Source organism: Centruroides vittatus, unplaced genomic scaffold (assembly GCF_030686945.1).
Source record: "Centruroides vittatus isolate TY-2023 unplaced genomic scaffold, ASM3068694v2 contig_436, whole genome shotgun sequence".
In the NCBI taxonomy this organism is placed as follows: domain Eukaryota; kingdom Metazoa; phylum Arthropoda; class Arachnida; order Scorpiones; family Buthidae; genus Centruroides; species Centruroides vittatus.
The window spans coordinates 406,002-418,659 of NW_027122237.1; the positions used below are offsets into that span (position 1 = coordinate 406,002).

General features: G+C 35.1%; 1 protein-coding gene across 1 annotated transcript in view; it reads right to left on the minus strand.

Moving 5' to 3' along the window:
* Positions 1-3,000: 3,000 nt before the first annotated feature.
* iPLA2-VIA (calcium-independent phospholipase A2 VIA) overlaps positions 3,001-12,658 on the minus strand; it is a 42,564-nt gene continuing 32,906 nt past the window's right edge. Inside the window, exons 11-14 of the mRNA XM_067272297.1 lie at positions 9,590-9,714; positions 9,363-9,508; positions 6,804-6,962; positions 3,001-3,245 (exon numbers count right to left, since the gene is read on the minus strand). Of these exons, the coding sequence (XP_067128398.1) occupies positions 3,027-3,245; positions 6,804-6,962; positions 9,363-9,508; positions 9,590-9,714 (649 nt within the window). The 3' untranslated portion in view covers positions 3,001-3,026. The remainder of the gene's footprint in view (positions 3,246-6,803; positions 6,963-9,362; positions 9,509-9,589; positions 9,715-12,658) is intronic.

The following is a 12,658-nucleotide window of genomic DNA, read 5'->3' on the forward strand; positions in this document are numbered from 1 at the left end:
TCGACCCACCCTGGGTCATCTTCAGGGAAATCGTTGTAATAAAATAAATAAATGTGCAGAATTGGAACGTTCAAATTGAATGCAGTCCGATTCAAATTACTGTAAAACGGTTAAGCTTGCTGATGGAACAATTCTCTCGTGCTATGATGACAATATGGCGCGTGAGAAGATCTCCGTGTAAATTTACTGCATAATCGTTAAAATTAATGCTTTACGACTCAATTACTGTGTGTTTTCCCTTCATAACAGTATTTCCACGCTTGTGAAATGCTAGCCGCATCTTTATAGTTAATGCACGTGTTTTTCAATCCAGCCTTGTAAATTTCTAGTGTTTCCATTATTCTAAGCTGGTCTGTGCGGTGGGTGAGTCTTATGATACGAGCATTTTTTGGATCTGCAGTGATACCCGGTTCGGCAGCTGCCTGCGCAAGGGCGGTGGTATGTTTCCGTTTCTTTATGTCGTACCGGTGTTCCTTCAACCGTTGTTGCAGGGAGCGTTTGGTAGAGCCAACATAGACCATGTTATTATTAAATCTGCTATCCCACATAGGGATCTCATACACTCCTGGAGCGTGATTTAAGTCTATTGGGTCCTTTCCATTGCGGAGTAGGTCATATACCGATGGTGGCCTACAATACGCCATCCTGTTTTTTGTGATGTTTGAAATTTGTCTATAGATTCCATCAAGGCGGCTGTTGTACGTTACAACTTTCCTCATTATGTTGTTATCATCCGACCCTACCACTTCTGTGTGCCTGTTGTTTTCTGTTCCCCTGCGTGTACGTGCGTGCAATGTTATATATTAGGTTCTTGCTGTACCCGTGTATTGTTGCCATTTCTTGTATGTGTCTGAGTTCAGTTAAGGTGTCCTCATACTTCGAATTGTGCGTGAATGCACGTTTGGTTAAGGCTCGGAAGGCCGCGATTTTGTAGGTATACGGATCTTCCGAGTTGGAGGGGATCGAATAACGGTACGTAACAATTTTTGTAGAAGACCCTAAACAAGATTTCATTGTTGTGTAATTGTAGTTGCAAGTCGAGGAAGTGTGCTGACGAGTTGCTTTTTTGGTCTAGTTTGAGGGATCAAGCCATATGGGTTATTGTTTATTGTGTTGAGGAACCTATTAATGTCAGGTTCATCCTTCCATATGATGATGATATCATCGACATACCGCTTATAAAGTAGGATGTTGGAACTGAAGGCCGGAATGATTTTATGTTCAAGTTTCCTTATTACCAGCTCACATAGATCCCCCGATAGGGGGCTGCCCATTGGAACCCCGCGTTTTTGTAGGTAAGTTTTATTACCAAAACGGAAGAATGATGAATAGCAGAGTATGTCTGTGAGTTCTAAGATTTGTTTGCGGTGTGCTGAGGTACCAGCCTGGTTAAGCAAAATGTCCCTTAACTCGCAGAAGCAAGGTTGTATTTTTATAGAAGGGTATAGGGCATTAAAATCTAGGACAGTGATGCATGTAGTGCCTGTGGTTGATATTTGTATGTTAATATGTATTATAGATGTGATAAACATTGTAAGTGGTGTTATTCCAGTAAAAAGTTGTTATATAATCATTGCATAAAATATCATGTGAATTTAATATAGATATGTAAATTCAAAATGAAAACCTACATTTTAAACTATGAATTTTTGTTTTTTAGCATTTCGTTTTCTAACCGTGACGAATTTATCAAGATCGGTTTGGGTTCTATCGCTAGTTATACTTTGTGGAGTGGAATTGTGATGTTATTGTCAGAAGGATCAAGCCAAAAAAGTAAGTAAAAATTAATATAATTTGTTTCAAATCAACAAATATGCAATGTAATTCTTATTGTTAATAAAGGAGTTTTCATTTGATTACATCTGCATTGCCAATTATAATGTTTAAATTGTGTTAGTTTTGAATCTGTTTGAGACAGTCCAGAGTTTACTTACAAAAATTTAAAAAGTTCATTCCATTTAATAAAATGATTTTGTAATATATATATATTAAATCCTGTATTGCGACATACCAGTTATAAATAACTAGATGATTCACAAGTTTTTGGGTTAGCTCTTATTACAACCAAAAGCAAAAAGAGGTTACGAAAATAATATTTAAGGTGCCACAAACTATACTAATGTTATCTACATCTTAACTGTACGTGCTCCTTAAAACGGGACTAACGTTAGTCCCCGTCTATAGACATAATGCTATATGACTGACTAAGTTGATAAATTTCCAGTTAATTACCAGAAATCTATTGGCTTTCGAGATATCATTATAAATTCAAACAGATTTTTTGGTTTCCAACATTATTTTTAACTAGCTGTGGCTCAAAATGTATGTATTATAAATGTATAACGCTCCCTGCGGGGGAATTTCGAAAAATCCCTTCTCGGTGTACGTTCTCTCGACGTACCCTATTAAAACGCAAAAAAACCGCATCTAAAATAGTATAATAGAAGACCGGTTCTTCACGGTAAGCCTTAATCTTGTCCAACTCCGCGCGGGGGGAATTTCGACATCTATATAATATAAAAACACGCACGTATTCGAATGCAGCGTTGTGTCAAAATTTCAAAGCAATCGGTTAAGAACTTTCCAAGATTTAAGATTTTGAACAAACGAACATTTAGATGAGTTTTTAACTTCAGTTTTAATTAAGTGTGTCTTGACACTAAATTTGTAGTTAGCTGTAGGCTTTGCGTTCCCAGATTGCTCTTTCACAGTAGATAAATGGTACAATTTAATAATTTATGTAAAACTTAGTTCAATATATAATTTATTTCAAAAAAATAACAAGAAATGAAAATATTGAAAAAAGTATAAATACAGCAAGATTCAAGAAACAATTTACAATTAAATGCATTAAATAATTTTGTGAAATTACTAAACAATTCCTTATTGAATCTTGAACGATAGTTTTTAAAAAATATATATACATACATACATATTAAAAACTGTTGATAATTAGAAGTAAACTATAAAATTACAGAAATTGATTTTTGTCTAATAAAAACTTTGAATTATTTAGAGAATTAAATTTATAAAGGCATAATCAGCGTGGCTAAATCTTCTAGTTCTTCCCTTTTGGAGTGCATAAATGCGGTCACCTCCCACAGCATTCTCACCAGAATCTTCGTGTCGGTCTCGTCCAGCGATATGTTTTCCGAGAGGGGAGGGTTGAGGCGGAAGTACGGGACGCGGATCATGCTGCACCACGCCTGGGCTCTGTCCACCACTCGGCCGTCGGACTGCGTCGCCTAATAAAACGTAAAACGTAATTTGGCGATAATAGACGAACGCGTACGTAATAATTAATATTTATTCAAATTGTTATTCTTTTCGTGTCGACTGCATAAATAGATGTGGTCTTCTAATTTAGAACTCTGACCACCACAACATAAGGCTTCTTGTACTTGCAAAATTCATGTTTTAATATATTTGCTGGTTTTGGGTGTCGGTGCAAACTTCAACACTTTACAACTGTCAAATATGGAATGGAACCAAAAAGCTTAAGTTTAAAAATGAATGACATTCCAATAAAATCTTTCCAGAGAAACTGACAACCTCTTCACATCAGATGTGTAAAAAATCCCTATAGTTGATTGCTGTATGTTTCTTGACAGCCTAGCAGATCTCTATACAAGCTGACTTAGAAGTGCACCCATATTATAAAGCCTCTTCTTTATGCTATATTTGCATTCCTTAATCCTCACCATTAGGGTAAACTGTACTTGTGAATACATAGGGGGCTCTTTCGGGGGTCCCTACGTACTCACAAGTACAATTTACCTTACTATCCTGTGATGGGTTGGTGTAAATGCCCAATAAATAGGATTCATCTGTAGGTCCTTACCATTGCAAACACTGTGGGGCTTCTTCACCCATATACGATTTTGAGGTTATCAAACTCTGAAAGAATCTTATTGTAGATAACATCAAGACGAGCAATATGTGGTAGTTGTGTCCATCCAACCCTGGAACGTTGTTGGAGAAACACAATTTGTGGTGTAACTTTTCTCCCATCTCAAGATAAGTTGTTGAACACAATGGATTTCACCCATTATTCAACAAGTTATCAGAGAATGAAAGGCAGCCACTTTGTAAATACAGGGAGCACGCTGGGATGAAGAATGGATCACAGGTATTTTTACAATCTCGTACAAAGCCGCTTAGATCCAGTCTGTGCCACCAATATATTGATTGGTCATTGAGTACCCTGTATATAAGAAGTATGTTAATGACATTTTGTTTGTTTGAATGAAATCCCTTAGATCCAATCTGTGCCACCAGAGTTGCAATGATAATGCATTTGGCCTCTCCCTATCGTTGAATAAAAAAGATGGAAAGCAATATCTAACTAGAATAATCCCTTCATGTCAAATGTGTAAGAAAGTGTATCATTTATGTTTGTTTCCATATCCTGGAGAACAATGTAGTATGCTTGTGTCAGTTGGTTCCATTTCATACTTGACAGTTGTAACCTGTCAATATGAAATGGAACCAACTGACACAAGCATACTACAAGACAAATAAATGTTTTTGTGCGATTATAATCAATACATTTAACAGAATGTGCTCAGCAACAAAAAAGGTATGTTGTATTGTCTAATTGTTTGCTAAGATAGTTTTAAATAAAACTAACGTTTTCAACCTATTCTGTAGGTCATCTTCTGTAGGAATTTAAATGTGTGTGTTCCAATCCATTTCAACCTGAAGAAGAGCTATAGAATAGTTTTAAATAAAACTAACATTTTCAACCTATCTCGGCAACAAAAAAAGTGTGTTATATTTGTAATATTGATTATACACTTATTAAGGACTAAGAACAATTATGCCTTTTGACTATAATTGTGTCTTATATTTACAATCTGGAATCAAAAGTTAACTAATATGTTAGTATTTTCTGGATGAAGGCAGAAATAATAGATCAAACATAAATTGGGAATTGTATTACAGTAGAGCATCGATTATCCAAAAACAATTCGGGACTGGGGTTGTTCGGATAACTGATCGTGTACAAAAAAATATATAGTAACCTATCTCGCGTTGAATTTTCGTCGCTGTTAAGCCTAACAAAAATTTTTAAAAAATAAAAAGTGTGGCTATTGTATTGTTAAAAATTATTTCTTTATTTTGCACAAACAAAATAAATATAAAAACCAAAAAATTTTATTTTGGAAGTTAATCTAGTATCAAAAACATTCTGATTCGGCACAACACCACACAAAACAAGCAAAACTTACTACTCACAATGGGGGAAAAAACCTCGTTTGAATACTGGTATGCCAGTGCTGCCAGCTAAAACACGCACACCAACAAAAACAATATTGGAGTAGCCAAATAGTGCAGCGCCACGGCACTGGCAAAAATTTGAATTTGCCAACTAGAACGCTTTCGGTTAACCAAAACATCGGTATTCGGATCGATGCTGTACTGTATATTCAATCACTTATTATTTTTTTTTTTTTATTCTTTAAGAAAATAAGCATTTTAAAGTCAAACAATTGCCAGATTATATCAGGCTATATTATTAATAGTAGCAGCAATGTAGCCCGATCTAATCCGGCAATCATTTGACTTTAATATAAATATCGGGTTTACGGACATTTCTGTAAGAAGCATTTTAAAAACAATAAGCTTTTGCAAATTATTGCCTATTTAGATATCTGTCGGTCAGTGCTTCGGTGTAAGCATTTTCTTCCAAAGTTATGACATATTGTATGTTTGGAAATTAACAGTAATAACTTAACGGTAATCTTCGTAGAAGACTTCTAAGAATAATACAACACGGTTTCACAAAAATCAACGGTAATCTTATTCTTAAAAATGGATTTTAAGACGGTTTAGATAATATCCGTTGCAATCGTTAGAAAGAATATCGCATCAGATACGGATCAAATGACGTTCTCTGTATACAAATGGATGGGAATTTTAACAGTCGGTTATAAAAGAAGAGCAAAGTAAGTAACTCCATTACGTCAATGGAATTCATTGTTGAAATCGCACCCGAGAAAGTAACCTTCGTATTCTAAACAACTGACGGTCACACGACCGGGTTCCCACACAAACTACATAAAAGGACGAGACACTGGGAATTCCTGGTGTTTGTCATAGGAAGAGAGAAAGTGGCCACTCTAGTCTCCCGGACCTCCGTCGGCTACAAATCCTCCATACAAGAGAACGAACGTCACGTCGACTATCGACTAATATTAGAGGTATTGGTAGATATCTGTAACTCTCTCTGCGTTCGAGAAATTAGGCACGCCCCACACGGCACAGGAACTAGGTTTGTTGCCGCTTTGTAAGATTTTATATTTAACCGCATTTAATCACCTACTGTATAATCCTTATGTATATCATAGATTTAGAGTTATATTAAATAGTTTTGTTATTCGTTAAACCTGTCTACTTGTCTATTACTCAGAAACCGAACACCTATCGACGTACCCCGCTCACCCTCCCACTCGATTTAAAGACCCTTCTATATTAAAGCCATCCACAGACCCTATGAGCAGTCTTTGCCAGACTGTAGCCAATTAAGTAGTTTATAGTGACCTCCTTATAGCCCCCCAGTCTCTCACAAATTTTATCAATCTACCTTTGAATTCAAAAGCAAGAAACTTATGGAATGATAAAACTACATTATTTTCTCTATTTATTTGGTAGAAGCTATACAGATCCAGAATTGAACCTCAAAAAGTGACAACAAGCAGCTGGTTTGAGACTATACTGTCACATGTAACGACGACACCGTATTATCTTTCCCGTGCCATAAATATTACCGATTCGTTCCGTTAAATAAAGAAAGGACTCACCTGATCGACTAACAGTTGTCCGAGCGCCGAGGCACCCATGGCCATCCTCGCCACTCCCCAAAACGTGTCGGGTCGGAAGACGTCGATGGTGTTTACGGGCACGACCGGTAACTTTCCCGTTCCCAGGGAAACCACCACTTCTATTCTGTATTTATCACCCTGAAATTTATAACCATCTCAAATTACAAAATTACCATAACAGATAGTAAGACATAAAAGATTTTCTTACAGAAATATCAATAAAGCTAAATTTCTTTTAATTTTCTACTGCACAAATATACAAGAATAGTCATAAGACCGGTAGGAACAGTTATTAAGACCTTTTGTTCATAAATTACAGTGAACTTATCGCAATTACCATTTACATCTTTCTCACTGCTAATCAAGATATAAGAGGAGGTATTTACAAGACCCCTTATAAATAAGGTAACTATAAATAAATAAATATGTTATTTATATGTTATATGAAGATTCCAAGATTTACAATATTTAATTGATTTGATAAAAAATGCTAGCAAAGTTGTAATATCTTTTGGCATTCTTTGTTTCTGTATATCAAACTATATTTTTTTAGCTAATAAGTATTAGCTCTATAAGTAATGCACTTTGTAGGGTTGGTAAATATTTTCAGAGCTTCTATGGAGTTGTCTATAAATGATGTCACCTTGTGGAAGAGGGAGCATAGTTTGGAATGTGATGGAGAAATGATCCTTGTGGTGTCATATCTAACAATAAAAAAGCATATATGATACTTATTAATGTGTCAGCCATAATTTCTGTGACTATAATAGTGTGGAATTTACCTCATATAATATTTTGGGATTTGGAAAATACAGTCAAATATTGTTGGTTCTTTTTTCAATTTTTTGAAAATAACCAAAAACCCACAAACTGGGAGTTTTTGATTATTTTCATTCAACCCAGTCTTTGTTTAGATTTGGAATATGATGTAGTTTTTTTAAGGGTGTACCAGCACATGTATAATAAAGAGCTCTCAAATAATTGACTAAGTTCCACTCAATTTCAATAATAGCATTTTTGAAAACACGCAGAGTGAAGTCTAAACTACTAATTTCTGGCAATTTGGTATTTAAAAAAATTTTTTTCTTTAATCCATGGACATTGAATGACAACAATAAAGTTGCTACTGTTGAATAACCAAGAAGCGTGAAGGTTAACAATTTCATTCTTCTTATCGTCCCAAACTCGTTTGTTGAGATCCGTCTGCTGCCATATTTATGACTTTGTTATAAGTTTTTGTCACCAGATTTCGTGAATAACTTCACCGAAAAGTGGAAGACGTTTAATCGACGTCTTCGACTTTTTGGTGAAGAATGGATTCTTTTTACTTTTTCTTGTTTTTGTTTCAAATGAAGTTTATTGGCTACTGGAGAACTGTTGCACATTATTATATTTCTCAGATGTCCAGTGACTTGTGAGTCATTACTATATAATTTCACTTCCACTATAAAATTTCTAAAGTTTCCAAGTTTTTTCTTGCAAAGAGAAATCTCGAGAACCTCAAACTTTCCGAGCGAGTAGACACCCGTTCTGTCTTATCGCCTCGGCCATTCAAATTGGAATGCCGATCGGAACAAACTGTGTGAATTCTTTTTAACTCGGAATGTTTTTGAAGCAATCTGTGTTCCAATTTGAACAGCCAAGGTGATTAGATTTTTTCACAAAACTTTACAAAGTAACGATGTAAAGATGGAACGTAGGGATCTCAAAAAATTTTCACCGGTAATTATTTATTGCCTCCTACAAAATGAATTAGATATAGTTTTTGCTTTTATAAGCTAAAATTATGGAAGTGGTATGTATTTCGGCCTTTACAGCTGCTTTAGTAGAGGAAACCCTACATAAAAACACAGAGACAAATGGAAAGAAGCATCACAAATAACAATATTAATTCTTTTGTCATTCTAAATGGTAATGAAATGATCTTTGGATATATTGCTAAGCAAGAAGTAGCCCTATATTTATTGCTGGCCATGACTAATATTTCAATAAATGCCTATATAACTGATTTAAAATGTCATTGGCTGTTACAGGAATATGCTATAATGTAATTTAAATTGAACTTATTCTTTGTTTTTGTTCAATTTTGTAATGACAATCTGAAGATAAACGTTAAAAGTTCGTTAAAGTGTTTCGGAATGTTTGAATGTCAACCACTATCTAATTTATGTATTTTTTGAAGTTCCGTCGGATGTTAAAATTCTTTTTAAAACAATTGAAAAAGACACGGTCGTTCCGGAAAAAAATTCTCCTAGACGATCGCCATTTTTTATTCTTGTTCTAGAACAAACTTTGTCTGAAAGATCGTCTGAGAGAATTTTTTTCCAGAATGACTGTGTCTTTTTTAATTGTTATGTATTTTTGTTAAAAATAATAATAATTTGAATTTTGAGTATATTGATTTCTGCTAACTTAAAAACTATCATCAATTTAAATTCAATTTATTCGAAAGAAAACCAACTCGGATAATAATGGAAACATTTAAGATTATAATCGATTCGATTAATCGAAAACGATTGCAATTTAAAATGTACTCACTGCAAATTCGTTACATTGATGAATTTCGGTCAGGGCATCTAACGTGGGATTATTAGCTATAAGGCCACCGTCGATGAATCGTCCGGACGAACGGAAGTAGGTGGGTGCGGCACCCGTCGAACGCGCCGCCCTCCAGACCAACTGCTCTGTAAATTAATTTGTATGCGATTAGATAAATTAAAATCTTTTTAATTTATTTCTAACGTTTGATTAAATAAATTTTTTACCGTCCGGAGTCGGAGGTGGTTTAAACTGACTCGACTGCTCGCAGGTCGCAAAAGGCGGATCGTAATTACGAAATATGTGAAGATCTGCAGGATGTCTGTCTGCCAACACGCCAGTAACCATGACTCTAATAAGATTATTATTTATAAGACCAGTATTTACAAAATATTAAACCTTATCAAATAATTAATTTATTGATTAAAAAACAATAGGAAATACAAAAAAATTAACAAATAATTACTTTGAATTAATTTTAAATGGTAAGTAATTATCTTTTTCTGAGTTTTCAGCCAAGTAAATTGCAATTTGGCTCCAAAGTCAGAAAGAGATAATTATGGGAGGGGTATTGTAATCTGATTTCTATACATATTTAATATTAAAATATATATTAATTTTCAAATATATTACTGTATATCAAGATAAATAAAAAATAAAACTGTTTCAGAGAAAAATGCTGATAACATGAATTTATTTTAATGTATAGAAAAAATTAATACCAAACAATGAAGGATACTAATGACCTAGATCCTCATCTTACAGTTCAATGCATCAAACTTACAATTTTAAGAATTTCTAGACGTAAGAAGAAAAAGTTTTCTTTTAGATAAGGATTCGCGTGCACGTCCTTTCTAGCATCGGACTAGTTTCAGAAAATTGCAAATTCTATAATTTTGTCACTTATTTTACAATTGTCCCGAATCATTATAGGGCATTATCATTCTCTTTCATCATGCTTAATGTTCCAGACAGCAAGTAGATGCCGATAGAAATATGATAATTTTTTTTGGAACATTTTTGATTCGCTCATAAATATTGTGCCATACAAAGCATCAGTTTTATGTCATCAGTAAATCTGTCAGAGTATATTCTATAATGTCTTCTGATGCAAAATCATATCATAGAATGTCTTTAGTGCAAGTGGATAATGTTGCAGTCGTCGTCAAAAAGTTATAGCTTCTCGATTCCCAATTATGCGTGCGGGAAGGAGACAGAATCGTCGCCGAGACGTCGGATAGAAACTGCGTTTACTCACGTACGTTCGCAATAGTGTTTACACGTCTTCGTAGTAATTTTTTAAAATAAAATTCTTGGATACATTTTTATTGGAACTAATGATACAAAATCTTTTAATTCTTGCCATAAAATTATAAAAATTTATCATCATATGATACACAGGTATAAAGATGATAAAAGTGTATCAAAAAAATACAAATCATATTTTCCATTTAAACATTTAATAATTAATATTAAAGGAAAATCTATAATAACAAACTAATCATTCAGATTTAAATGAATGATTAGTTTGTTGATGATCAGATCAAACACACAAAATGTTAAATGAAATTTTGTTTTTAGTTCTAACTGCTTTTTTTTTCTTTATGTATAACTCTGGTGACCAAATGACCAAACTGGGACTTGCGAGCCACATGTGGCTCTTCTAGACTCCTTAACACATGGCTCCCAAATAAGTTATATATATATATATATATATACATATACACACACTACCCTACAATAATAGACTGGACACCAGCGGATTTGCATAAAGTCCGACTGCATGTCAGATTTTATCCAAATCCAGTGCTTGCACGTGATCTGATAAGGTTAAATATGATACGCAAAGTGGTAACGTCGTTAGTTCTGCTTGAATTTCTGACAATATGTCGAAATGAAAGGAACTTACTGACTTTGAAAGAGGTGTTATAGTTGGTTGTCACATTAATGGCAAGTCTATCCGTGCAATTGCAGTAGAATTATCACAGCCACAGTCAACTGTTGGTGATGTTGCGAAGAAGTGGAAGACTACGGGAGTTGGGACACAAACTGCACGCGTTAGTCGTCCCCGTAAACTGACCGAACAAGATTGGCATGTCCTGAGGCGTGAGATTCGTAAGAACTGCAAGAAACCACTCCAAATCATCAACAGTGAGTTTCAACAGGCAGCAGGGGTTACGGTGCACCCAAATACTTTGCGGAAAGAACTGCATGCCCTCAATATCCACAAATGTGTTGCCGCACACAAACCAAACATCACCCATCCAACAAAGCTAGCAGACTCGCTTGGCATTTGCAATGTCGCAACTGGTCTGTTGACCACTGGAAAACTGTTTTATGGAGCGACGAGTCACGCCACATGCTCTTCCAGTCGGATGGGCGTGTTTGGGTTTGGAGAATGCCAGGTGAATGTCTGTTACCTGAGTGTATTGTTCCAACTGTCAAGTTTGGTGGTGGTGGTGGTGGTGGTGGTGGTTCTTGTTCTTGTTTGGGGGTGTTTTTTGTGGTACGGCCTGGGACCTTTGCATGTTGTTCTTGGTAAATTGAATGCCTATGCCTACATGAACATTTTGGACAATCAGGTTCTTCCTATGCTCTGGCAATTTTATGGAATGGATGAATGTTACTTCCAGGATGACAATGCTCAACATGTCATGTTGCAGCCTCTGTCAAGCAGTGATATCAAGATACGGATGTCAATCGTCTTCCCTGGCCTGCTCAGAGTCTCAACCTAAACCCAATAGAACATTTGTGGGACGAGTTAGAGCAATGCTTATAAACCAGGGAACCAATCTACAGCTGAGCTGACAGCATTCTTAAAGCAGGAATGGACACATTCCCATAGCTGTGTATCAAAACCATGTTGAAAGTATGCCCAGAAGGGTTGCTAGTGTAATTGCAGCACATGGGAGACCCTCCTCCTGTTAAAGCATGTACCTTATGCCATCACATCTTGCTGTCTAGTCCATTATTGTAGGGTAGTGTATAATATAAAATACAGCTTAGATAGAGAATACAACTCTCATATTTCTAACAAGAAATATATGGCTCCTGTTGTGACAGGTTTGGCTAGCCCCGATATACAATGTCAGAGGACAGAGAAAAAGTTTTTAACAAAATTCTTTGGTTTTCATACTAGATTATTAAAATGACTGAGAATAAAAAATATTAATTAATATATATTGGTTAATAGTTTTATTCTTCGTCATTTGTTTTTACAGAAACTTTTTTGTAACTAGAAACTATAACACATAATTTGTTAGACGTAACAAACAAACAATATAAAAAAAAGCAAC